This window comes from Zonotrichia albicollis, chromosome 21 (genome assembly GCF_047830755.1).
Source record: "Zonotrichia albicollis isolate bZonAlb1 chromosome 21, bZonAlb1.hap1, whole genome shotgun sequence".
Lineage (NCBI taxonomy): Eukaryota > Metazoa > Chordata > Aves > Passeriformes > Passerellidae > Zonotrichia > Zonotrichia albicollis.
The window spans coordinates 7866509-7894243 of NC_133839.1; the positions used below are offsets into that span (position 1 = coordinate 7866509).

Consider the following 27735-nt stretch of genomic DNA (forward strand, 5'->3'; position numbering starts at 1 on the left):
GCAGTAGAAAATGTTACCTTGGACCTTGTCCCATCTGTTTTGTTTCACTTTGCAGTCACTTCATGGAGATATCAGTATTCTGAAGACAACCCTGCTGGAGGGATTTGCAGGGGTAGAAGAGGCTAAAGAACAGAACGAGCAGAATCGTAGCTCGGGGTATTTACACTTGCTCTATAAGAAACCTTTGGATCCCAAGAGTGAAGCACAGCTTCAGGTATGAATCATGTCAGCCAACTTCTGATAGAGAGCTTTAAATCAAATAAAACTTAGGCTTGTGTGTGCAAGTTCCTAGCATTCTTGTTCTGCCCTAAGTATTTGCTGTTTCAGTAAATAGTCTAGTAAATGTGTGGGGAGCTTTGGTTTCCATGAGTTTGCAGGAGCTGCTGGAAATCCTCTCCTGAAGCTCCTCTCTGTTGTTGCCATTTGCAGTGATGATTCAAAACTCCTCCTGAAGGGGATGTAGTTCACCTGCGATCTAAGTCTTCTAATCTTAGAATGTGACTCTTGACATCCTGTTCCTTCTCAGCCTGTAGTGTTTGCTCAGGGATTTAGTTAAAAGAATGTTGGGTTTTTTCCTACACTTTATAGAAGAGTTCTTAGAATTATTTTTATCTTCAGCAAGTGCCTTGTGGAACAATTTGATGGTTTATTATGACTTACAGAATTGTGTGGTTAATTTCATGGATGGTGGAGCATAAAGCTTAATGATATTCTGAAAGCTGGGGCACAAAGGAAAATAACCAGCAGTACATAAAGAAGCTTTCAAAGACAAGAAAGAAAGTAGGGGTGAAGCACTTTTTGTTACAGCTCTGGTGATGAAGGCTATTTAACCCTAAGCAAAATAGAGTCAATGTGCCCTACAAATGATACTTGGTCTTTTATACACTGGTAAGTTCCCCTCAAGAGGTTTGACTGGCAGGTTGAAGGCATAATTGAATGCCATCTTTGTGGCATTAAGTATCAAGACCATGCATGTAGTTATTGGAAATCAGCTGACACAAAGTCATTTCTTTTAGGTCTGATCTCTAATCTTCACCTGGATTCTGTTGATTGATTCACAGTCTTAATTGCATGGCTGCTTTGATGTCCAGCATGTCACTGTGACATTTGAAGCTTAAGCTTGTGACTTCAGAGAGATGATAATCTTGAAGTATGTGTTTCACTGTGTAGAGAAAGGACCATGAGGAAAGTAGAACACAGTGGGAGAGAAGTGGAAGTGGATTTGAATGGAATGAGAGAGCTTTTGGGTCAACTTTGTGGAAGTTTGCTTTGAGAAAGCTGTGTGCTGACTTTGAAATTTTGCTTAGTCTACATCATCCCCATTCTCCTGGGTGAGAAAAGCTCCCTTAGGCAGCTTTGTGTCTTAGTTTTCAGTGAAGTTTTCAAGACCCTGAGACTTTTCTGATGTCCAGCTCTACCAGTTTGGTATCCAGAGAGTTGCTGCCACGTAGGTGCTGGGGAAAGGAAGCCTGGGCTTGGCAGTGTTTAACACTAAGCCCACAGCACTGGGTTTGCTTTCAGGTTGGAGAGGTCCCACCAGAATTCCATGCTGTATCTTGAAAGCATTTACAGTGGAATTCTTCTCAAGCTGTGTTCCTTGGTTGCTTCATTGTCTTTAGGTGAGCATTCTGTTGAGATGAGCTGAAACCAGCTGCAGTTCCCATTTCCATTTTACAAGGTTGGAGTTCAAGCCAGGGCTGTGCCATGCCAGGCAGGAGGGATCACAGGAATGAGACTGAGCTCTGGGTTTGTTTAGGGAGCAGAGCTTGGGGCCAGAGGTCTCTGGCATTGCTGCAGTTGTGCAGCTTTGTGGTCATGGATAAATCACTTTACTCTCTGTCCTTGCTTTTTACTTACTTTTATTTTCCTACCTATAAAAGTCAAATTAATTCCTTGCCTTACTGTGGGAGGTGTGAGCATTTGTGAGTGCTTTCATGAATCATAGTCTGTGAATGCTGATATTCTAGAGCCGTGTGAGCAGCCTGCAAAGCTTTGATCACTTATAATTGTTAAAAGTTTCAGTGTTGTAAGATGGGACCGAATGACTCATGCTCTGGAAGTGGCATTTGAAATAAGAATTGTTTTGTATAATGCCTTGTGTTTGTAAAATCCTTTTTGTAAAGACTTGGCAGTGTTTTGCAAATATTGTGGACAGTATTTCTCTTAGTTGAGAGCTGAGATGAAATGTCCAGGGCAAACCCTGGACAATGTGTACCCTATTGATTGTTACATAAATTTTCACCATGTTGGGTTCTGTTGTGCTGGCAAAACTCTCCAGGCAGAAATACAGGCAAGTGTTCTATGGCTTGGACTGAATGAGCCCAAAGAGTCTTCATATTCTTCAACTGAGATTTCTGAAATGAGTTTAAAGCTCACTTTATTTTTCATGGCAGGAAATCCGGCGCTTGCACCAGTATGTGAAGTTTGCTGTTCAGGATGTGAACGATGTCCTGGATTTGGAGTGGGACCGGCACCTGGAACAGAAGAGAAAGCAGAAGTAAGTAACTAAAACTGGAGTGCAGAACTAATCTGTGAATTGGGAATTAGTCTATAATCAACAGACAAAGACCTTTTTCTGTTTAAAAGTCTGATTTTTTTTTTTTGAGGGATCTGAGACTGAAGCTTGTCTCAGACACCTAATGGGAGCCATAGGTTCAGACTCTCTGGCTTTGTACATGTTATAAGCTTGTTGTGTCTCTGTACAGTGTAAATAATGCTTGTAGAAACAAACTGTAAGCTTTGCAGAAGTTCATTGATGGCAGCTAATTAAACCTTTCTAACAGATAAAATATCTTAAAAAGAAATAAACTGGCAGCACATTCAAAGGAGGAATCTTATTTGAAATGAACTGAGCTGCTTTGGTACCCGACCTTGAGTTTCAGTAGCCAGAACCACTAAACCATTGGTGTTTGCTTGCTGCCTGTGCCCCAGCTGCACAGAAGGATCCTTGTCCCTGTCTCTTGGTCTGGTCTCTGCAGGCGTCTGATAGTCCCTGAGCGAGAGACTTTGTTCAACACCCTGGCAAACAACCGGGAAATCATCAACCAGCAGAGGAAGAGGCTGAACCACCTGGTGAACAGCCTGCAGCAGCTGCGCCTCTACAACCAGACATCTCAGTGGAGTGTTCCCAGTGATTCCCCTCTCAACAGTGCTCAGAGGTGTGTGAAACATGAATTCCTCCCTCTCTCTTGCCCCCAGTAATGTGCATCCTCCAGACAATGATGTTGTGTGGGCATGGTATGGGAGGACAGGATGTTCTGAAGATTATACTAAACCATGCCCAGGTAATACAGAAGTTCATTGGTTGGGTTCTTGGACACTGTGTGATGCTTAGCAGAAATTTCCCCTAAAATTTTAAGGAGTTTTTTAGTAAATGGGATAATTGAGCCTCCAGGCTGAGATACTGCTGGTTGTCTGTCTGACTTCAGGGGAAGAATTGAATGACTGTTGAAGTTTCCAAAATAGTTAAAGGTGCATCACACAGTATCTAGAGGAGCCAGTTGTTCTTCTAAATATGCCAGTGGTTCTAGTGGCTACTTTGGCCCAGTTTTGTTCCTGCTTTGGTAGGCTTCTTTTTTCTGCTGCTGTTTTTTCACTGCTCTGCCTTGTCCCAGTTTTGACAGTGACCTTGAAAGCCTGCGCAACGATTTGATGAAAACTACTTTGAAATCACATGCAAAACCTCTGCCCAAAGCACCTGGTAATTTATCCTTTCTTCCTGCCATAAATGTGAATTACTTTTTTTTTTTACTTGCAGTTTGACTGTAGACTAATAACTGCCTTCCATTTTCCAGCTAAGTTATCCCCAGTGAAGCAGGCACAGCTGAGGAATTTTCTAGCCAAGAGGAAAACTCCACCAATTAGGTCTACAGCTCCAGGTAAGCCTTTAGTGACTATAGAAGTCTGATATACTTCTGTAGTCACTTCTATAAAGTCTCAGTCTTTCTGAGAGGGTGACTTATTTGCTGTGGGACCAAGACCAGAAATTAGCTTTTGATTACTCAACTCCTACTTGCCCTTTTCTGTTCTCCCATTTGCTCTCAGGAGGACTTGCCTTCAGTTGCTCTCTGGTTGAAGGCTGCCTTTGCAGGCAGTTAAGAAATCAAATCTTAAATGCATGAGTTAAACAAGCCAATAGGTGACTGTCCTAGGGTGCATTTATCATGGCTGTTACACTGGATGGTTCCCTCAGCTTAATATTGAATTTTGTTTCTGATGTTGCAGCAAGTTTGTCCCGATCTGCCTTCTTGTCCACAAGATATTATGAAGATTTGGATGAAGTCAGCTCAACATCCTCAGTTTCCCAGTCACTGGAGAATGATGATTCCCAAGCAGTGGACCAGGAAGAAGAGGCTGCCCCAGTGCAGGTCCCTCGTCATGCTCCCGTGGTCCGAACTCCCTCAATCCAGCCTGGCTTGATGGCTCAGTCTCCATCCTTTGGGAAACAGCACCTCTCCCTGGGTACTTTGTGTGAGTTGTGTTTGCAGTGTCTCTTCTCAACGTGAGTAGCTTTGACTCCTGTGTTATCCATTGCCAGTGCTTCAGGCCCTGGAGAAAGGAGATTGCAGGATGCAGATTTACTTTGCCAGGTTCCCAGGAGCAGTAACAGAGTGGCTTTGTAACCTCATGAACTTGAGCTAAAGGCACTAAACCACCTTGACTCACTGATTGTGTTTTTGTGATAGCCTGCTTCTTTCAAATTGCAGCCCAAAGCAAAATATTGCCCAAAGCCTAAGAAACTGGAGTACTGCTGCATCTGTGGCCAGGGTTAGGAGGTCTGAGCCCAGCAAATCTCAGTAAGGGCTGCATTTGCATACACTCAGTTTTCCTTGGGCAAGAGAAGTTTCTTTAATCTCTGCAGCCAGAGAGAAAAAGAAGGTGTCAGCAGAAGTGTCTGTTACAGCAAATTGGAAATCCTCTAATGTTTTGAAATTACATCTATTGAGACTTACTAAATTCCTTGGGATATACCAAAATCTGCCAGGGACAGATTGTGTTGATTATTTGAATGGCCTGCACATGAGTCCTGTCAGAAGGAAGCTGTGCACTTAGAGGAACTGCAGCTCAGCAAAGGCTTCCAAAGACTCCCTGGTTTATAGAGAAACATTTAACTAATACTTTTGTTAATTTGTTTTTTTTTTAGTGCCTGCATCTTCAAACAGAATCATCCCACAAGGGGCAGACAGTACAATGCTTGCAACAAAGACTGTGAAGCATGGAGCCCCTGCTCCCACTGTCACTGTTCCAGCCCCACAAGCAGCTGCTGCTGCAGCTCTGCAGAGGCAGATGGCTGCTAACCAGTCCCCAGGTAAAAGGATGGCTAATTGCCCAAGTGACCTCTGAGCACTGAATGGGGCTTTCACAGGGATTTAGTGCTCTCAAAGGAGGAGATCATCAAACAAAATGTGGCACACATCTGTAGCTGTTGTACCTCTGAGCTATCCAGAGTTCCTTTGTCTTCCTTTTTCCTGTAAGCTGCTAGTACAGAATAACTGAGAAACTCCTACTTCTGTTAACAAAAAATGTTACATTGTTGGTAAGAGAGAGTTCATAGTAGATTTGCTCAGCAAACAAAAAGTGTACCAACTATATAGATTGCTGCCCATTTCTTTTGTCCTTAATGAAATCTGAGGTTCCAAATATTTCAGGCCAGGTACACTATATATGTTCTAGAATCTTGGATGGACCTTCTTGGAATTATTCAGGCCATACTGAATGAAATGAAATGCTTAATATAGAGTTTTTCTTTACATCTGTTTTTTTTTTTTTGTATTTTTTTTTTCCTGTTCCTTAAAGCTGTGAGCACCTCCTTGACTGAATCCACTCTGAAGAACGTTCCTCAGGTGGTGAACGTTCGAGAGCTCAAGTCTGGTGCACTCTCCAGCAGTGCAGTCTCTGCAGTTATAGGGTGAGTGAGTGCTGCCCCTCTTTCTGGTGCCCTTTGGTAGCATCTGCACTGGAGCACATCTGCCAGTGGGGAGCAGTAGCAGTGGTTTACTGAGTCTGGCTGTGTAAGATCTGAAGAGGGTGCATTTAGACAAGAATATTGGGTTTGTGGATTGAAAGAAAGAATTAAAGAAAGAAAAATCTTACCAGGTCATTCAAGGAATTGCTAATGGCTTGTCCTGAACAAATGATGAGACCAGTATTAATCTCCTTCTCCATTTGTCTGTGAAATGCATTTTTGTGCATCCTCTGCTTTTGGGATTCAGTGGTTTTATTGCTAATATGAAATTTGGCCCTGGTATCTCTCAAATCACTACCTCTGTTCTACCTCTTTCAGTGGGGGAATTGCAGCCCTGTGTCACTGAGTGTGGTCTGTGACTTCAGGCTGTCCAGATGTTTTCCTTCTACTTTGTCATCCTTTGCTGAGAGAACCTTCTCTGGAGTTATGCCTCTTCTGTCTGTTCCCACATTCACCCCCTGAAGGGAGGGAGAACTGTGCTCTGGCTTTTCTGGAAACTTGTCTCAAGTGTTTTGACACCAGAATTTTGACTGAAGGGTTGGGTGTCACTAGGAGTCAGTCCCTTTGGAACCTTTCAGAGCTGCAGGGCTCTTCCTCAGGAGTACATAGGAACATTGACTTCTGGTATTTGCCCTTGAATTTGTTACCATTTCTTGTGAGTTAGCTGTAACACTTGGCTTCCCTACTTTGCTTCCTACAGACAGCAGCCAGCTCAGCTCATTCCAGAGATTTCTTCCTTATCACAGGCTCTGTCACCAGCCTAGGACTAAGCTTTTTCCCTGTCATTGTAATGACCTTGGAGCTGTCTTTGCTTGAAGTTCATGCTGTTGCTTAAGACCAGGGCAGTGCATGGCCAGTTCAGGGCAGTACTGAGAAGTCTGTGCAAAGTTGGGCTTAGTGCAAGAAGAGGGATAAATTCACCACATTTCTCAAAGTTGCAAATGCTTTATCCATGTAACAGTGAGCTGTATGTGCAGCTCCTGGAACAATTGCTGTTGTTGCATCACTACTGGCTTTCACACATTTGTGTGTACTCTTCACTGTCAAATTAAAAAAGGTGGAATTCCTTTGATTCAGCTTTTTAGAAAGGGAACAGTCTCACAGTGGTGCTACTCAACTGGAGACCTTGACATTTACTTCATGGTTTCTTTTGCATTTTAATTGAGAAACAGCTTGGGTGCTTTTTGCTATTTTATTTCTTCCTAAAAGTGATAAACTGGAGTGGGGAGGGGAATTGCTACATTTTTTGAAAGTCAAATTTGTAGACAGCTCTACTTGGGAATTTTTTTTGCTAAAAGTAATATTGTGACCAGGAAGAGTTTTCCACCCTCTGTTTCTTCAGAACTATGATGAAAGAAAGTAGAAAGTACTGTCTGTGCACAGAGAAGATTGTGAGTGAGCAATAAGTAATGAAATTGAATTGAACTGTAGTTAAAGACCTGTCTTACTTTCAAGTAGTTTTAGACTGTCAGTATTGATTGATATCTCTAATTTATAGAGCACCAGCTAGCTTGATATCTTGGAGGCTTTTTCTACAGTTTTACTTTATAGCTGACCTCATAAAAATGTACTTTCTAAAAATTCTACCCAAATGAGCCATGCTTGCCAGTCAGATTCAGCACTGAAATGAAGAGCATTCACCCAGCAAAGTTAATTCACCACTTTTTGCTACTTCAGACATCCTGGCTGTGTTTTGCTGCCACAGCACACTCTTTGGTTGGTAGGCAGGAATGATTTTTCAGTTGTTATCAGTTGTTCAGTGGCCTATGACTGGGTGTGTTGGTGGTCCCAGTCCAGTTTTCAGTGAAAAGATAATCCTTTCTCCACAACTGAAGTCAAACTCAGCATTTTCACAGCATTGTCAAGTGATGTTGAGATCAAGTCCCACCCTCTCATGAATTTCAGACTTTTGTTGTTTTCTTTTTTTGTTCAGTATAAGCTTGAAATCTACAGCTGCACCATCCCACCACCAACTTTTTCCAGTGTTAATCTTGAAGTTTTCATTGTGTGCTGTACTTCTGTTTTGGGCAGAGGGCAAATCCAGGGCAGGCAATGTAGAGAGAGTACTCATGGCTGGAAGGAAGGAAGGACTTTCTAGTAAAGCAAAGCTGTTTAAGGCACAAAACCATATCCAAGACCAAATGTCCATGCAAAATGTGTCATATCTGTGTCCTCTTCCTTTGGAATATGGTAGAAAATTCCTGTGAATTGGCCTGCAGCTGACCAAACAGTAAATGCAGTTTGGGAATCCTCATGCTTTAGCAGACAGACAACTTTGGATGCCCAAATTTGCTCACTGTCTGGGATTTGCAGCCTCAGCCAGAGATTGGCTATTGCCTTAGGGAACTTCTGGTCCAGGTCAAGATGGAAAGAACCTGCCTGGGTAAGAAAGCTGGGCTTTGCCACCAAGAGAATGCAATAATGGTTGAATTTAAGTTTCTGAAATCTTCTGGTATTGGCCAGTGAAGCTTCTGAACCTGGTGGGCCACAGCCTTGAGATGCCAAAACTGGTTGGCTGTTCCCAAGTTGCCCTGATTTGAGTTGTTGGTGCCCCACAGTGCCGAGGTCAGATCCTGCAGCCCATGAGATGCTGCCATTCTGCAGCAATTGTCTGGGGGTTTTTATTTCATGGTTAAAAATACCAAATTTACAATGTAGAATATAGATTAATTTTATCACAGTTCTTTGCATGACTTTGTCAGTGTTTATAGTGCACTTCAAAGACAGGAAATGCTCCCTCCACCCCCTCCCAACTTACTCAGCATTTCTAAGTATTGCATGTAAGTGTCTGGACTCCACATTGTGGAGGAAGCTGCTTAAATTTGTTATCCACTAGGCATAAAATTGTAATCCCCTTACCTGCTGATTTTTCATCAACTCCCTGTAAAATAGAAAGCCCTGACTCTTCAGAGACAAGAGTGTCTGGAGAAGACTTGATCATTTCAGTCTAGAGGTTTAAACACGTTTACAGACTTCCTTTGTTAAATGTGGCTGATTCATTTAAGAGGTTTATTCTCTAATCAGATTTGTTCTTTTGGAGTTGTGTGTGGAATCTTTAATAGTGGCTGTTGTTCAAGGCTTCTGGGAGCTGGGCTTTCTGAGAGGAGAGGAAATCCTCTTTCAGACTAGTTGTTCATATAATTGTTTAATTTTTTTTTTTTAAGATCATCTGTACCTCACTCTGCAGCCCAGGCAGTCCATCAAGTTTTGGCAACTGTTGCTACAAATCAAGCTAAACAGGTATTTTGATACAGAGCCCTTTCCCTGTGCAATACTTACCTGGGCATGCTCAGCAGAGTTTGGGGGTTTCATTTTCATAGCTTGCCCTGCATTCTTGACAAACCATTTCTGTATCTGTGACCTTGACAGTGTGGTGTCAGGCATATCTTATGTTATGTCTTGTCTTTTCTCACTTCTGAGGACATGCAGCTTTCTAATGGCCACAGCCTTGCTGCAGTGATGGCTGCAGCTAACAGCAAAGGAAGCTGTATTATGTAGCTACAACTAAGTTTCACAAAAAAAAAAAAAAAGAAAGTTACAGGAAATCAGGGAAGAGAGTTCTTTATTACCCTGTTATTCTACTGAAAATATTGCTTAATAGTTGACAAGCTGCTGGGTTTTATATCTATGCATCAAAAAACCCCAATGCAGAAGTCTTTGTCCTCTGAAATCATTGAGCTGCTGCCCACAGAGGCTTGCTGGCTTGTTGAAAAGTCTGAGGACTGACCCTCTATTTAAGTGTCAAGGCATAATGGGCCCAAGAGTGCAGAGCTCTTCCAAGTGCTGCAGCCACCCACCTCTATTTTATTCTTAAGTCACTGCATGACTCTGATAATGGCAAACCAAAGTCAGAAGGAGCTTTGTTAATGGACAGACTTCACTGACCTGAAGTGGTGCTGTGTTTTTAGACATCTCTGGCAAGCTCAGTGAAGAGCCAGACTCCACCTTCCTCTGTGTGTGCACCCTCTCCTGTGGCATCCACAGCTGCTCCAACATCATCTGGCAACAAGAGCTCAGGTAAGTTGGAAATAAAAGCTGATGTCTCTTGCAAGATGTCAGGGTGCACAGTCCAGACAGTGAGGATACTGAGGAGAAGAGTTTTGCCTCCACTGAGAGGTTGCTGTGCCAGTCTTGAGGGGGAGGATTTGTAAAAAAAAAAGATATAGAAGTGCTGGAGAGTGGTTTTCTATATTCCCTGTGTTTTGTCTGCTCCTGCATCTAGAATTTAGTGACACAATTCCATGTTCAGAGTGCACTCAGGGCTTGTAACTCTTATCAGGGAATGCTGAAAGCACATCTTCCACAAGGCTACTGTGGTTTGACAGCAAATTAAAAGCAGGTCTCATTTTTAAAACATTAAAGTCCTGCTGATTTTAAATGTGCTGATTTGATTTTTAGCCACACAGCATTATAGGAGTACCTGAACCTGTGCAGGATCTGTTGAACATTGAGCTGTAGGACCAACTTCAGAGCCACTTCAGACACAGGGATCAATCTCATGGAGTTGGGAAGCTTCTAAAGAAAGGAATACTCAGTTTTCAACTGAACAGGGAAAGAGGAAACATTAGGGGAAGGAAGCAATTGATTTTTAATGTGTATTAGATAATAATGCTTGCATTGGACATGGTTTTATAAGCCTCTTGCATAAATGTCTGCAATCCATCTCTGTTGGTCTTTTGCCTTTAATCCGTGGATGTAGGTTGCCTCTTAGCCAGGGGTAAGAAGCAGTAAAAATAGCTAGGAATCATATTTGACTTGGCAAATGCTTCTTAAATTTTGGTTTATTGAAAATGTCAGCTCCTGAATTTGATAGCACTTCCTTTTTATTAGAAATTTATTAAATTACAGACTGTGCGTGCAAGCTAATCCCTGCTTTTCTAATAGATAGATGACAGAATGCCTTGTTTATTTTTTTTATTTGTAAATTTATTTGAAAAGTATATTTATTTGTTGTTCTTGTAACTTACAGGACAAGGGACAGTAAAAACAGTTACAGCTGTTTCTTCTACTGTGACATCAGTGCAAGCAACAACTTCACAGCTTAACAAAACATCCTTGTTTTCTTCTACAGGGTCTGTATGAACATTAAAATTTCTTTGTGGTTGGCATTAAATATGAGTTTTGGCTGTTACAGCAGGTGTTGCCTACAAGCTGTGCAGAACTGTAAAATGGCACCTGCAAATGTTAAGCTGGGAGGGCAGGGGTTGTACCAGAGTCCTTTGAAGATCTTGTTTGTGGAAGCCTGACTGAGGTCTCAAGGTCTTGAGCCTCTGACACAATATCATGTTGCTCTGAGAATTTTCAGTGTATAACTAATTAAGTGTAAAGGATGACTGGCTTACTTTTGGGTTTTATCTACTGATAAACAAATTCCCTGTTAGGAGTTTGAAATATGTACTGATGGTCACACTCACTGAATTACTTCTTCATTTTAATACAGCAGAACAAATTCTGTGTTTTGGCTTGGAAAAGTAATCAGTTCATGAAGGTGACAAGAGGGGCCCCAAGCCATCTGGTGATATCTGTTACATAACAATAACACAAAGCAAGGCACGTGTTATGAACATACAGTTACTCTGAAATCTCTCTTATGGAATTTCAGGGAGAGCAAAAATGTTTATTTGGTTATATCTTTTGTTTAGGGGAGAGGGATGATTCCTTAGGAATGATTGTTTGAAGATCTGCAAGTTTACTGGTCTACCACTTAAGTGATTTTCTCTGTGAAGTTGGCAACATTAAGTATTTCAGAATACACACACTTTCAAATGGGTGGTTTCTTCCAGTCTTACCCATTTCTCTGCACATTTTTTAAGTGAATACCACCCAAATGCCTTGCTGGGCTCTTCAGAGGGCTAAAAGAGTCCTTCTGAGTGATGGAAATTCAGATCCAAAAAGCAAACAACCCTGCCTTTGTCCCATGTGCAGTGCCTCAGTGTGTAAACCATATGCTAAATACAGTGCTGTTGTCAGTGATGTCTTAGTCCCATGGCCTGACTTCTGTATCAGCAGCTGGTCTTTGAGAATCAGAGAAAGCTTAAAAAGCCTCAGGGAATGAAGATCTCTGCAAGACTCATTATGAAAGATCACAGTATTTTTGCAAGACAAAACATTTTCAGTGTAAAATAGTCATGATAACTTTTCATTTTTGTCTTGCTATGAGTGGTCTCCTTTTTGACGGATGGTTGTATCCAGTCATTCCCTTCTGCACATGCACTGATTCTTCCCTTTTAGCTCTTTCAAACTCTAGTTACCTCTGTGGTTTTTCCTCTCACCCAAATCCATCAGGTTTTGGTGCATGAGGAAGAAATACACAACAGAAAGGAAAGAACATGGAAGGATGAGGGTGGTCAGAAGAACTTTGAACCCTGACTCTCTTTAGCCCTCTAGAAGCCTTTTCAGAGAGGGAACAAATGGAGCACAGTGTGTGTATGTGCTTCTCTCTTGCTGTTAATTCTTGGAGAAACTGCTCCTGTGTGCCTGGCTTTGTACAAGTCTGTACTGGAAATCTGAGCCTCAGAGTTGTGCTCATCATATGGTTGGAAATTTCAGCACTTTGAGCTAAGTCATTCTTTCCCTTTCTCCCCTCTCCTCCTAGGCCTGTATTTAATTTTGGTGGTGTCACATCAGCTGCTTCATCACAGGCGCCTGCCAGCCTCGCTCCCTCACAAGGTTAGTCTGGGAGAGTTGTGCAAACAGCATCTCTTCCCTCCTAACTGAGTTTACTCTTCCTAATCCATGTGGTTCTTGTTCTATGTTGCACTTCTATTACTAAAATTGCAATAGCATTTCATACACATGCTGGGTTCTCCCCTGTAGTACACAGAAATCTGGGCCACCCACCCGTCAATTAAGCAAAATATTTGTTGCCAAGAACATTCAGGAGGCACTAGTTTATGAAAAGGGTAACATCTGTAGTCATTTCCTCTGCTGTTTTTAATCTGTAGATTTAAGGTTGCTGAGGTGGACTGACATAGAACTGTTATCCACTGAGCATTTAGTAATCAGAGGGAAGTGCTTGGAATGCCTTTGTGTTGCTTCCAAAATTGAAGTGACAATACAGAGACTGCCTTTCCATGCCACCTTGTTGAGTCTCATCAAAGGGAACTGATAAAATCTGCTTTGTAATATTTTTGAAGCTTTCTGCCTTTAATTTCAGTCTTGCAGATGAGATCATACAGTCAGAAAATTTGCTCCCAATGTTGTTGGTTCCTTTGATAAAAGATAGCACCTCTTCTTACAAATCTTGGCTTGTTTCTATCCTTAGACATCACAGCTACAGTAATGCTACTGACACTCTTGATGTTAAGCAGAGAGAATGAGCTGGGCTTAAAATTTGGAGATGAACATAAAAGCTTAGGTAAATAACAGAGATGAAGCAGGAGTGGGAGGTACAGGAGGCAGACTTGTAAACTACAACACTGTGTGAGGGCAGGTACTTCACTCTGTTCTGTGAGCTGGTAGGAGCACCTCTGTCTCTCTAATTGATAATGAAAGAACTACAGAATGTAATTTCAGGGCCTCAGGAGGAAAATAAAGCTACATTATTGAATGTCAGTCACTTAAATATACTTAATATAGAGGAAAACACAAAGATAATACCAGATCTGGTAAGAAACTTTTGGTCTTTGTTGTTTGAGCTCCATGAAGATTTCCTGTTCTTTGTCCAAACACCAGTGAAGTGTTTTCTGGTCAGAATTTGGTGCACAGAAATGAAATGACAGTACATTAAATAAAACTAGCTCAGTCTCCCTTAAAACTTTAGCAGTTTCACCCTGTTGGACAGCAGTGTAGGTTAGAAATGGAGGACAGGCAATTACCTTTGAGAGTTTTTCTCTAGTTTTTCAAAGCTGAAAACAAGCTGTATCAAAACTGGTTGGTGGTCTATAAATAGCTGAATTGGTAAAGAAAGATATGATTTTGTGGAAAACTCTTCAAGTGTCAGAAAGTATTTTTATGACCTTAACTGTTCTGAGCCATTGGTTTAAAAAGAAAGTGCTGTAGTAAATGTCAGGGATTTTTTACCTGAACCAAGTAAGAAGAGGTGAGAGTGGTGTCAGTAGAAAATGATCTGTAATAAGCAGGTCTTTCATGTTTTTATCAAACTGCTGAAAAAGAAATAGGAGCCAAAGGCTGGAGTGTCTGTACTCAGAGAGAAGGATGGTTAAGTGGAGGCTGTGATGTGACACTAACAGTGTTTGTCACTGCCACCCTGGCCATAAAGGCTTCAGGTGTCACTGTTGTGTCCTGAATGGATGTGAAGGCTGCAGTTACCTGATGGACAGAGGCTTTATAGCTTTGAGGCAAGAGCACTGACAGTCTGTGAAGCACTAAAACGGACCATTATTGCAAGAATGATAAATGAGCTTTGCATACCCTAACTCAGTTTGTTTCCTCTGTCTCTCTCACTGACAGCTCCTGGAAAAGAATCAGCCCAGCCAGACTCATTTTTGTTTGCTGGGAGTTCCAAACTTGGAGCAATTCCTGAGGCCTCCTCCTTTGTGTTTGGGTCCCACAAACCAGCAGGTGCTCCAGGAGGTGTAGTAGGAAGTAGCTCCTCAGCAGATGGCACCCAGTCAACCAAAGCTGCTGCAACATCATCTTCTGCTCCCCCCACAACCTCTGGCAAGTTGGATATTGCTCCATCCAAACCAGGAGATCACTTGTTTCAGGGCAACCTAGCTGGGGAAACTCTTGGGAGCTTCTCAGGACTACGGGTTGGTCAAGTGGATGATAATGCCAAGACCACCAGTAAAGCACCATCCACCAGTGCTGCAGGAACACAGTCAATTAAAGTGTCTACAATATCTTCTGGGTTTAGTTTTACTGCTCCCCTGACTTTAGGAAAAGCTGGAGAAGCTGCTTCAACCTCAGTCACATCAGCTGGCACAGCACCCCTGTCCATCAGCACCAGTGCCACGGGCAGTCTCTTTGGCAATGTGCAGTTAACCAGCACAGGCTCTTCTGGGATGTTTAATCTTGGAAGCTCTGGTGGCAGCAAACCCACCTTTTCATTTGGTATTCAGCAAACAAACAGCATGAGCACTTCCACCTCTGCCCCTTCTACTCTCCCTGCTTCGACATCCCTCTCCTTTGGAGGTTTCTCAGGTTCATCACAAACTGCTGTCCCTGCTGCAACTTCCAGTAAGTCTGCAGGGGATGCCAAATTACCACCTGGCTCAGAAAAAACATCTGAAAATGAAGCTGGAGCAGCTGGGTCTTCAGCTGCAGTGCCACAGCCCCAGGCACAGCTCTCAGAGCCCCTTAAAGAGCCAGCCTTACCCCAGGCCACAGCTGGGGACACCGTCCCAGAGGGCTCTGGGGCTGCAGTGGCACCTCCTGCCCCTGAGCCTGTGGCTGCTCCCACCTCCACCAGTGATCTGAAGGCCCCAGTGCCTCCTGCTGTCTCCACAGCCACCCCAGCAGATCAGAATGTGTCAGCAGCAACCTCCACAGCAAGTGTTGCCTCTCCTGCCTCTCCTGCAGAAGCCACAGGTGCTCTGGCTGCCACCTCTGATGTTACTACAGGTGTGCAGAGTCCGGCTGTTGGTGCCTCTGTGTTTGCCCCCACGTCTGCAGGCTCCTCAGTGTTCTCTCAGCCACCGAGTTCCAGCTCTTCTGGCTCAGCATTTACCCAGCCTGCTGGGGAAGCTGCTGCCACTCCTTCCACACCCCCAGTTTTTGGACAGCTCCCAGCAGGTACCACAGCATCCTCTCCCTTTGGGCAGCTCCCCACCAGCACTCTGTCCACGGCCACTGCCACCAGCCAGGCTGCCACCTCAGCCTTTGGTACTTCTGCTTTTGGCACCACCACCACGGGAGGCTTTGGCCAGCCAGCCTTTGGGCAAGCACCTGTCTTTGGACAACCTGCAAGCAGTTCTTCAAGTGGCTTTACCTTCAGCCAGTCTGGCTTTGGGACAATGCCAGCCTTTGGCCAGCCAGCAGCTTCCACAGCAGCCTCGAGCAGTGGGAATGTTTTTGGAGCCCCAGCCAGCACCAACAGTGCCAGCTCCTTCTCCTTTGGGCAGCCTGCCAGCACAGGGGGGGTGCTCTTTGGGCAGAGCAGCCCTCCTGTGTTTGGGCAGAGCTCTGGCTTTGGGCAGGGGGGATCTGTGTTTGGGAGCACTGCTGCTGTCACCACCACCACGTCCTCTGCTGGCTTCAGCTTCTGCCAGGCCTCAGGTAAGAGCAGAGTGTTGGCACTGTCTGGCTTGGAGGGTGTCACTGGGGAAAGCAGGATGGCATTAATGCCTTTTTCCCCCCTGTTGCACCTGATGGGGCTCATTTTTTTGGTTTGGTTCTGTTTTATTTTCAATTAGTAAGAACAAAAGCTGCAGTGGATGTGAGAAGCAGACTAATGTTGGAGCAAAAGAAGCTTTTGCTCTGCTTCACTATTCATCAGCAGGCTTCTGAATGTAGCCTTGCCAGCCAGTCCTGCCTTCATTTTATGCTTAAAAGTCTACCTTAATTTAATTTTGAATTACGTATTATCCTGCCTGTTGCACAATAACTGGAAATGTAAATTGTTGCACGAAAGGGGCAGAGCAGCTCTGGGACCATAACCAAGGCAATGAATAAACACAGATGCAGCACTTCCCTCAGTGGCCTGCACTGAACACATGCAACAGAGGATGTACAGCCAGGTGTAACACTCTGTCATCAGCTAGGATGGCCAAAAAAAAAAAAAAATTAAGCCCTCAAAGTGATGGGTTTGCAGGGAAAAATCCCTTAAATCCACTTCTGCATTTGGAACCATCTCAAAATTAAATATAGCAGTAACAGGAGTATCAGCTACCTGTCCACACAGTTAAATTGGATTCCTGCACAGACCAAACCTCCTTGGTCAGTCCCTTTTTGTTCTCCACATGCTCAGTATATTGTTGGGGCTTTTCCAAAGGTTTTTCTGTACAATCTTCAGAGAGCTCCCAGGGAAAAGTGACAAGTGCATGGTAATAATGGAGAGCATGTATTTCCAAAGAAGAAAAACTAATTAGGTTCATTTAATTAAAAATGATGGCACTACAGGCAACTGCTTGCTCATTTTAACTACAGTAGCAGAGAACAGTTAAATGGTGGGAAGTGAACTCTGCTCAAGAAAGGTGTTCCTAATTATAGAGATGCAAGTTTTATTACAAAAGGCACATTTAAGTGAACTGGGAAATGGAAAGGGGAGTTCTTTTTTTAATCAAAACATTTCATTATCTTTAACAGGAGTCTTCAGGTAACAAAGCTCAGATCCTCTTTACACAAGGGCAATCAGAATGCTCCAGTGCTTGTGCACGACTTGCAGTGTTATTGTAGCCATGTTAACAGAAATCCAGTTCTCTTAGTGTTAGCAACAATCCCACAAGTGAAAAGGCCTTTTATTATCTGTTTTTAAGTTGGCCAAAGAGAGAATGAGAATGATTTTGGTATAAACTTTCAGTGTAAATTATTATTTGTGTGTTGGCATATACTTTGTATATGTCCAGGCTATATATGTTTGGTAATATCATTTATATCCCTGTGTTTTGGCATGGAAGACCTGTCTTTATCCTGTCCTGGTCTTACACTCTGGTAATAGTTTTAGTGGTTAATTTTTCTTTTTTTCTCTTAGGTTTTGGCTCTAGTAACACAGGTTCTGTGTTTGGGCAAGCAGCAAATACTGGAGGCACTGTCTTTGGCCAGGCAAGTATTTATGGCTTTTTGTAGGGCTGTTACATGTGGGGGACTTGATCAGGGTTCCCTATTTCTGATGTATTTTTTTAAAATATAGTTTGATATGTTAAATAAAATGTATCCCAGTGTGTACTGGAGGTATTTGCTGTTGTGGTAAGCACCAAAGCAGCATCTGCATGAATACTGCAGGGGGCATGGAGACACAAACATTTTATCACATGCAAGATAAGATAGATGCAGTGAGTCTCCTGCCTTTATTCCATGCCATGTGGAAAGTAGGGCAAGTGTAGGGCAAGTCTCAAAGGCATTATTCTGTGCTGTGGACGAGATTTAAGAGAGACTTAAATAAAATTTCATGGCATTCCATTTTGGAAGGTGATTGCTGGCTGGTTTGCCAGCCCTTTCAGACATCCAGAGAAAAGGCCCAGGCAGAGCAGCCTGGGGGGAACATGTGCTGCTTTGACTTTGCTTAAATCCCTTTTTTGTCCTTTTTTTTGTGTTCTAGCAGCCATCTTCTTCCAGTGGAAGCTTGTTTGGAGCTGGAAGTGGTGGGAGAGGTGGAGGCTTCTTCAGTGGTTTGGGAGGAAAGCCAAGCCAGGATGCAGCCAACAAGAATCCCTTCAGTTCCTCCAGTGGAGGATTTGGATCTGCAGCTTCCCAGAGTAAGTGAACAAAACAAGAATACAAAATGTGCTGTGATTTCCATCTGCTTTTTGTGAGCCCATCTGCTTCTCTGCTGGTTGTTTTTGAGTAAATTCTGTGTTAATATGAAAGGCTTTGAGGGAGTAACCAGTGCATGTGTGATGTGTAATCCAGAATTTTTCTTCTAGGTTTATGGAAAACAAGTAGGGGAGCCATTGAAACAAACAAGCAGATGCAAGAAGTGTGAATAATATCTATATTCTGTAGAGAATTCTTGTCCAAATCCTTCCTTAAAATGAAATACTCAAAATTCTTGTCACTGAATTTCTGCCTCCGACTTGGTTGGAAGTTAGAAAGCTTTGATCATCTCTCATCGCCCTAGGACTGTAAAAATTGCAACAAATCAATATGAGAGGGAGAGAATTTTTGTGAACCTCTACCTAAAAATTAATGTCTTTATACAGCACATGCAAGGTACTTTATCAGAATTTGCTCTGACATATGGATAGGCAGGTAGGAAGCACAAAGAGGGGGAAGCAGTGGCTGAACATGAAAGTTGGGAAACAAAGGGAAGCTGTAAAATTAGTGCTGCAAGTGGTTAGAAGTAGCACTTCAAGCCTTAAAAGAGAAAATCCATTTATTTTATTACATCTTTAATGATCCATTGGGATTAATGGTTGAGGTCAGTTTTCTAACCTTGCTAATTTAATCTTTTAATGCAGTTCTGGGGTTTGTGATGAAACAAAACAGATGGTTCACCAGAGAAAAGCTTTGGTTGTTCTGTGTCCTGCCTCTAGATGCAAAAACTCCCTGTAGGCTCATGAAGGATGAAGAAAATGAGTTATTTCTCAGTAAGGCTGGAGAAGTTTGGCTCCTACTTTAAGGTCCTGTTAGATAATCTTGTGTAGAAATGCTGAGCATTGCCAAAACAGCTGAGAACCTTTAATTTGTGGTTTGCTGATATTTGTGTTGTCTGGAGAAACTGATTGTAGCTGCTGGGATTTCTCACTTGAGGAATTGTCTTTTACTGACTGGGGCACAGGATGCATCTAAACAAATCATCCCTCCTGGTGATTTACTAGATTGCAGCAATAAAGGCTTGTTAGTGGTCTATCAGATCCAGAATGGATCTTGGTGCAACTACAAAGTCCTGTAGGAATTAGGGAAAACTTGGCTTCTCCCTGTGCTGTTGTCAGTGTGATGTTCATTGTGTGCTTGGGGCTTGTGGAAAGAAAAGTCATTTTCCTTTCTCCTGCTTCAGCTAATGAAGTGCAGTGTAGAATATTGTCTGTTTATAAATATTCTTCATCTCCCCAGATTCTTCGAGCTTGTTTGGAAACAGCGGAGCAAAGACTTTTGGCTTTGGCAGCTCCTCCTTTGGAGAGCAGAAGCCTACAGGCACTTTCAGCTCTGGTGGTGGAAGTGTGGCCTCCCAAGGCTTTGGGTTCTCCACTCCAAACAAAGCAGGTACTTTGGGCAGCACCCACTAGGACAGCCCTCACTGTCTGGGAGATATTTGCTGTTCTGCACTGAGCTGTGCGCAGCCTGGACTCGGTGCCTGGACAAGAATTGTCTCTGAACAATAAATGAAAAATAACAAATGGCTGAGTGAGTGGAGCTTTAACTGGTGGATCCAAGGCTGAATTTTACTCTCTTATGCAGTATCCAGTACACCACTTCCTCAGGTGTTGATTCCAAAAATTCCCATTGCACTTTAAGAGCTGAGAGCTGTGTAATTCAGTTCTGGTCTTATGTTCTGTAAAGTTAAGAGTACAGAACATGGAACTGAATACATTTTTCTTATTTTAGATGCGTCCTTGGAATATTATCTTACAAGCTTTGCTCTGGGTTTTGTAACCTCTCTTATCCCCATATCACTACTTAAAATAGTGGAAAAAGGAAAGTGAAAAATGTTAATATACATTGCTAAAGAGAGTGTTTGCTGACCAAAGCTTCAGCCCCTGGGATAAATGCTCTTAACTTCCTAGAGATAGAGGTAACAAAATATCTGATCTGCATTTAAATAATTCAGGCCTAGCATTTATTTTTTTTCCAGACCTTTTGTGTTTACAGCCAAACAGTATCCATTACCTTGGCATGGACTGGAATTTCACCCTGGGTATTAAAAGGTGCAGTGGTATCCCATCCTCATCCCTGGTCAAATAAAAGAGCAGGTGTCCTTCATGTTCCACAGTGAAACAGGCCAGTAATATCAGCAGATGAACATAGAAAGAAATAATCTGGGTAGAAATCCATTCAGAGCTGCAGGAGGCAGCTAACCCCTGAACAGAAATTGCCAAGAGCAGAGATAAGTTCTGGATTCCCTGCAGGCAGTTCCATTGACCTGGCATTTAATCCTTCCATTTTAGTTTCCACCACTTAAACCAGAATTAAATCATACCCTACCTCCTGAATTTTTGCATCCTTGAATCACTTAAAACCCAAGTTTGCATTACTCTCTGATCTTCAGAGATGGGGGAGACTTGCCAGTTGCAGTTTTCTTTCATGCATTCAGGCACTTCTCTTACCCATGTCTCTTGCAACAAAACACCCTGCAGATTGGAATTCATTCCATAAATTGATGTCCATATGATAGGATGCACACCCCATTACCTACCTGGAAAGCTGCTCTTTGTTTTCTCTCTCTGCCTTATTGTTTATGTGATATTCCTGTCCCCTTTTTTTGCCTCTGTTTTGCTCAGGTGGCTTCGGTGCTGCTCCAGTGTTTGGCAGCCCTCCCACTTTTGGGGGATCCCCTGGGTTTGGAGGGGTGCCAGCATTCGGTTCAGCCCCAACCTTTTCAAGCCCTCTGGGCTCAACGGGAGGCAAAGTGTTCGGCGAGGGGACGGCAGCAGCCAGCGCTGGAGGATTTGGGTAAGCCAGGGAAAACAGCCTGCTTGCATGACAGGGTTCTGCTTGGTTACCTCTGCTCTGACATGAGGAATATGTTCTGTCGTTGGCTGGTAAGCTCAAACTGTCCTTGGTTTTGTTTAACAGACAAAAATATTAAGGTATAAAACTAAAATTTGCACCCCAAAGAATGAGCGGGAGCATTGTAATGCTGGTTACTCCTGTGTTGAATCTTTAGCTTTAGAGGTGTCAGGTTGTAACTGTGTGAGGAAATGCAGGGGTGTTTTCTCTGTGTGCAAATCTAGGGCTACAAACTATGCTTAGCAAAGAAAATAACAATTATTGTTATCTGTTGCTCTGTCCAGACACTTTATCCTCTGGTTAGATTTGGGCTAGAGATGCTAATGAGAATTCAGGCTGTTCTCTCACCTGTGGGATGAGGCACTTGTAACAGTCTGTGCTCCCAGACCTCTTCATATTTATCCCTCCCTGATTGTTTTTACTGTTCCTGTGTCCCCTAGGCCTGTGCTTGGCACCAGAGCAGACAGCACATCATTGCTTGCTTTGTTCAGCAAATACACAATTCCAAACCTTGCCAAGCAGCTTCTGCAGGAGGCAGCAAATGCAGTTCTTGAGCATTGTGCTGCAGTTACAGTCAGACTGAACAGAGCCAAATAAAAAGACAAAAACTTCCAGTGAGGAGAGGAAACCGGATGTCTCCCCAATCTTGGTGTTTATAAATTTCACAAGTGTTTGTCTCTCTGTCTGGTTTCAGGAGGAACTGCCCTTATGTGAGGCTCAGGGGAGCATCCAGAAGTGTGACTTGTTAATAATTCCTGTGAGGTGTGGGCAGGTACCCCTGGGCTGGGGCAGGCTTCAGCCAGGTGCTCCTGCTGTCCAGAATGTGCAGCAGCTTGAGGAGTCCCTTTGGAAAGTGAAAATACAGGCAGCTTAATGAAATCTTAAAAGGAAGATGTGTTTGTAGGGATGACTTAGCTTAAATCAACTGCTGGTTTGTTCAGTTCCATCATCAAGCCACTGTGCTGCAGGATTTTGTACTGAGACTGGATCTGCTTAGTGACAACATGGAGAGCTTAAAGATAAAATGGGATTCAGAACAAGCAGCATGTTGATGGAAAAGAGGGCTTGCATAAGCAGTCTGCAGACTCAAGAAAGATAATTCAGTGACTTCACTTGTGGGAAGCTTTGACAATTTTTTCTCTACTAGAAAGGTACAGACTCAGTCTGATATTTTCAGAGTTCCCTGATGATGTTGGTTTTTAAAACTTTAAAAGAGTGTGCAAAATTCCCAGGCATCTTTATAAAAATCTAAATCTCACCACAAAATGTTGAGCAATAGTTTAATTCTGCAGTATAATGTAGCATCTGTGCAGGACTTCCTTTTTGCCTTTCTCTTGAAGTGAAACTTTAAAAATCCCAATTCCAAAGAAGTTACTTGCAAGTACATGGTGTTGTATTAGCTCCCAGTTCCTGAGAATACTCTGCTGACTTAAATACATGTGATTCATACTGCTTCAATTCTGAAAAATGTGCATCACTCAATAAATTATGGGGGTATCAGAAATAGAAACCACTACACTTCTTCAGAGCCTGCAGTTCCAACTGTTGGTGGGCAAATAATGTTTTGCTTTTATAAACTAACCTCAAGTGCATCTCAGTTGTGTTTTGCACAGCAGCTTTACAAAAGACCTGAAAATCTGGGCAAGATAGGTTGGATTAAGTTGTTACCAGGCAATGGCTGCATTTCATGTCTTTTATGTGTCTGGAAAAAAATCTATCCATATTAAGTTATTTCTTACTTAAACTGTGTGCAGCCTTTCCAGCAGGCCTGAAGGGAGCAGTTTGAACCACAAGTTTTCTTGTCACTCTTTTCACCTCTTCCTTACACAAGGGAGACAGGATTTGTGGTGTAGCATGGTCCTGAGAAGATGGAGCACTCTAAAACCTCTTGTTCTGAACACATCACCCAATCTTGCTGCTTTTTTTAAAAAATCTGTTCTGCTTTTCCTGAGAAAAGCACATTTGTGGTTCTGAGAGGTGAGGAGGCAGAGCAGGAGCAGAGATGCAGAGTCACTGAGCTGCCCCTGGTGTGTCTGCAGTGTGTGGAGGCAGTGTGCACACTTGGCAGTGTCTGGGACAGCAGAGGTGATGTCCTTTGCCAGGTGAATTGCTTGTCACATTGCTACAAGGGCTGTCTTTTGTCTGCAGAGATAGCTTTTGATGTAGCTCTGTGTTTTGGGTGTTCTCAAGTCTCCTAGATGTGGATGGATGGAGAGGTGGGTTAACGTGCTGTCAGGTTGTGTTTGAAGTGAGAAATGACAGGAGTTTGTGTGAGGCACAGCCCTGCAGAGCTGGCACACTCTGACATGTCCAGCTCTGCCCAGGCTGGGGTTTGGGATTGTTGTGCACTTGCAGAGCTTTAGCAGAGCTTGTCATTTGGAAATCTGCATTTTGCCCAGTTTAAGTTAAATTTGAAGGTTGTTCTTTAAGAACATTTCTTCTATTCAGGATGGAAGGAAGGGCAGAGAAACACTGCATGTCATGGTCTCATTAGTGTGTCACACCAAGAGCTTTGTGCTGCCTGGTTGGACAGAGTGGGTGGAGAAAGAGACATTTTCTTATATAAAAGTGTTTCTCATTTCAGTCCCTAAAGGCAATTAGGGAAGTGATTAGTTAGAGTTGGTGCAGATCTTCAGGGAAGCACTGGAACCTTGTATGGTTCAAAATGGGCAGGGGGGAGAAAGGAATTGAGAAATCTGCACATTTCTGGGCAATGGGGAAGGTACCCTGTGAAATTTGAGAATCTGGGCTCTGGTTTGTGCTCTGGCTTTGAGCAGCTCACACCAATTCTGTGTTTTGCTGCCCTGTTTGTGAAGCAATGCTGTGCTTTTGGTGAGAACCACACACAAGGGTGAATTAAAATATTCTATTTGATGGCTGGAATTGGTATTTCCAAGCACTTGAAAACATACCCTGTGTGTGAGCATGAACATATTAGCCTGGTGTGTGTCAGGAATGGGAGCTGAACAGACCTTGCTATGTACAATACTCTCCCAAAGCAGGAAATCTTTCCAAAATGAACAATTATTCATATCAGCTGGTCTCACGTTTTGATGTATCCTCATTTAAGGAGTGCACTGTTATCATGGGCATGGGGACAAACTTCCAGTGTAAATGAGATGATGTTTGCAAACTGAGATTTTCTCTTTAAACCTGCAGGTTTGGTGGTACCAGTAACAACACGGCGTCGTTTGGCACCTTGGCAAACCAGAACACTCCCACCTTTGGCTCCCTGTCCCAGCAGGGCACAGGCTTTGGCACCCAGAGCAGTGGATTCTCAGCTTTTGGGACAGGTGGAGGAGGTAGGAAAGGCTAAAATCACCCTAACATCCCCATATCTCTGGTTTTCCCTGGAAATTGGGTGGGAATTCTCAAAAATCTGCCTGGTGCTGTAGGGAAGGCACCATGTCCAGGAGGATGGAGGTGCAGGGTGGGGTACAGCACCTTCTCAGCCTCCAGCTCCTAATTCATCACTGATCTGCTGGGTGCAATGGCAGCACATCACCACTGCTCTGCACGCCCCATCTGATTATTGCTTTTCACCCCTTTTTCTGGAGCTGCTCTTTCTCCTTCAAGGAAAATACTGAGAATTAAGGAATATTTCTTCAGTACCCACTTGGGTATCTGTGCTGTAAGTGCTTAGTGTTAGAGGAATATGCACTGAAAAATTGAGCTGGAGCACCAGCAGCCAAATGTTTTTGTGCTGCATTTCAGTGAAGCCACAGTGATTCAGGCAGGGCCACGTTCCCTGGTGGCTGCCTGACACCAGGGGCCTGCATTAAGCACAAACCTCAAAAAAGCAGCTCAGGGAGAGAGGAGCAAAGCAGGCACATTGTCTGCAGGGCTGCTAATGAATGACCTGGCTGATGAGCAGTGAAAGCCAAGCTCTCTCAGGAGGCAGGCAAGTCACTTCTCTTGTAGATGGAGATTTGACTTTCATTGTTTGCCCATCTCTTTTTTCCTGGCCTAAGGCAGGAAAGAAATATTTTTCAATCTGTGTGTGGGAGGGGACGTTTACTACAAATCCTAAGCATTCATTTTCCCTTTTACCAACTCTTTTTCTATCTTGCTTTTCTTTCAGGGTTTGGTTTTGGATCACCTAACACGTAAGTACCATTTTGTGTCTTAACTCTTCCTTAAAAATAGGAATTGAATCAGAATAAAGAGTGGAATGGTTTACAGGAGCAAACACTCAAAATAGCATTTAAATATTAGCTCTGATTTCCATTTTGGTGATGCTGCAGAGGTCCAAGTCCAGGCTTTGGATGTGAGCTTTCCAGAGAGGTTTACCTGTCTCTTAAGAGAAGATTTCCACTTGGATTGTGCTCCCTCTCCACCTCTCAGGGACATGATCTCTCTGCTCAAGCTGTGTGTGTGAATCAGGAGTCTGCTCCATTTTTCAGGTTGAAACAAGGAATGAGATAAATTGGTACTTTGGTGGCTGAAGTGAGATGATGATTTACAGTTAAAGGTTAACTCTGTCATCTGCTCTGACTCTGCCTGGCTGGATCCCTTCCAGCAAGTTTCCTAAACTTTGTTTCCCTGTCAGATAGAGAGAACATGGATCTCTGCAGATGGCAGGCTCTAGAATAAGCACAATTATATCTAGTCAGTGTGTGTTGCTGCAGGCTCAGGTAAAAGAGGCTGGAAATACTTGTGTGTTCTCATAAAAAGCTCCTGGTACTAGGGAGACTGCAGGTTTGATTGAGAGATCTGCTGAATTAATGCTGCCTGAGGGAGGCTCTAGCACTCACTGCTGTGGTTTTCTTTTTATCTTGCTCCACAGATCTTCCTCTGGATTTAGTGGATGGAGAAGCTAGGGACATCCTGAACTCTTCCTGTAGCTCCTGCATTCATGAGTCACCCACATGATTGATACCCAACCAGCTTTTCTTCTAAATACGAGTTCTCAGACTTTTTTTTTTTTTAAGAAAAAGATTTTGCTTATTTTTATGCAATACTTGCTCTTGCTCTATATTAAACTATTTTATCTGGCTTGATATTTTCTGTGGTGGAAGGGTTTATTATCTCCTGCATCAAGAGGAGATGGATGTGTGCTGAGCTCAGCTTTTTCTTGTCCATCCCTTGCCTACCCAAGGGAGAAGCTCCAGTTGGTTCCTGACATAAACCAGCACATTTTTCATTAATAGAATGCACGATTATCCCAGGCTCTGAAGAAGGGGCTGAGGTTTGCCCTGCTAATTTTAAGTCTAGGATGGGGCACATGCTTATCTCAGTGAAGTGCTGAAACTGAGTCATGTGTGAGCCAGAGGCTTGGTGGAGAAATAGGAAATTATCTGGGAAGAAGCTGGCAGCGTGCAGAGCACGTTCCCATGGCAGTAACATTCAGCAAAGAGGTGGGAAGGAAAAGCTCTCCTATTTTTACCTTTCTGTACATCTTACAGAACTCAAAAATTGGAACTCAGGTTCTGGGGAAAACTTCTGGCCCTGGAAGGAGACACATGACCTCCATCTAGAGCCATTAGTGATTTTGCTTTTTTTGGCTTTGGTTGTTGGATTCTACTGTTGGATACATTTTGTTTTCTAACAGAGATGAGATTTTGGTTTTTTTCCTGTAGCTTTTGGCTTTAGTCAATTTCATTTGTGAAATTCTCATGTGTTTATACTTGAACATACTAAACAATTTTTTTAAAGAATGCCCCAAAGACTTCTGGCCAAACACTTTTTGTATTTGATGCATCTGACCTCCATGAAACCTCTGTGGATAACATGTTTGAAATAGCAGCTCCTGTGTTAGCAGATTGGATGGGATTTTCTCCTTGCTCCTATTAGGATGTTTTGGGGAGTTCTTCATTTTCTGTTTTCAGCAGAAACATTCTATTGTTTCTTTTTTTCTTTTCATATGATATGATGACCGGTGACATTTTCTGGTTTGGTGGACATGTGATCATTTTTGGGAATTGTAAATAATTGGTAACTTCTTGTTTTCATATCCATTATAAACTACTTATATTTTTCAACAGTTCCTGAAGAAATTGTTTTATTTTTTTTTTTCAAATCTGCCTAAAAATATTTTCCTAACTCCTGTCCTTGCTGAGCCAGCTGTCCTTCCTGTCTCTGCACCTGGGAATTGTGTTTAAAGGCAGGTTCCCTTTAAAAATGAAGAGATGTGGGCAATTTTTTTAGCTGTGGAGAGGCTTTGCAAGGCCATGGGCTCCAAGGCTGTTCCATAAGCCCTGGATTTCACACCTGGTGTGCCATGGGTGATGTTACAAGCAGCACTTTTGGGATTTGGGTGGAACCTCCCAGTCCTTTGGGGGAACAGGGAGAGTTCTGGTGATCCAGGGACCACAGCACTGGCACAGGGAGAATATTCCCAAACTGGCTGGTCTGGAGGTGAAGAAAAGCTGAAGATGGATTGAAGCCCTGGAATCCCTTCCCAGTGTGTTCTCCTTGACAAGACATTTCTTAAGGCCTAGAGGTGACACTGCTGTTGTGCTTTCTTTCCTCTTTATAAATAGCAGCTGGCCCAAACCACTGACCCTGAATTCTTTGCATTAATCTCCCCTCACTGTGGCATG

General features: G+C 43.1%; 1 protein-coding gene across 3 annotated transcripts in view; it reads left to right on the plus strand.

Annotated features, from left to right (window-relative positions):
• The window catches only part of NUP214 (nucleoporin 214), a 38306-nt gene extending 12117 nt beyond the window's left edge, over positions 1–26189 (plus strand). The window contains exons 17-36 of one of the 3 annotated variants that reach the window (XM_005495229.4): positions 56–214; positions 2394–2497; positions 2979–3158; positions 3615–3700; positions 3795–3878; positions 4225–4470; positions 5144–5308; positions 5797–5908; positions 9130–9205; positions 9874–9982; positions 10935–11037; positions 12561–12634; positions 14378–16144; positions 17559–17629; positions 18126–18282; positions 19580–19729; positions 20965–21136; positions 24353–24495; positions 25275–25299; positions 25980–26189. In XM_005495229.4, coding sequence (XP_005495286.2) covers positions 56–214; positions 2394–2497; positions 2979–3158; positions 3615–3700; positions 3795–3878; positions 4225–4470; positions 5144–5308; positions 5797–5908; positions 9130–9205; positions 9874–9982; positions 10935–11037; positions 12561–12634; positions 14378–16144; positions 17559–17629; positions 18126–18282; positions 19580–19729; positions 20965–21136; positions 24353–24495; positions 25275–25299; positions 25980–26013 — 4017 coding nt within the window. In that variant the 3' untranslated portion in view covers positions 26014–26189. The remainder of the gene's footprint in view (positions 1–55; positions 215–2393; positions 2498–2978; positions 3159–3614; positions 3701–3794; positions 3879–4224; positions 4471–5143; positions 5309–5796; positions 5909–9129; positions 9206–9873; positions 9983–10934; positions 11038–12560; positions 12635–14377; positions 16145–17558; positions 17630–18125; positions 18283–19579; positions 19730–20964; positions 21137–24352; positions 24496–25274; positions 25300–25979) is intronic. The other 2 variants (XM_026798095.2, XM_014272873.3) reach the window with 2 other exon arrangements.
• Positions 26190–27735: the final 1546 nt, after the last annotated feature.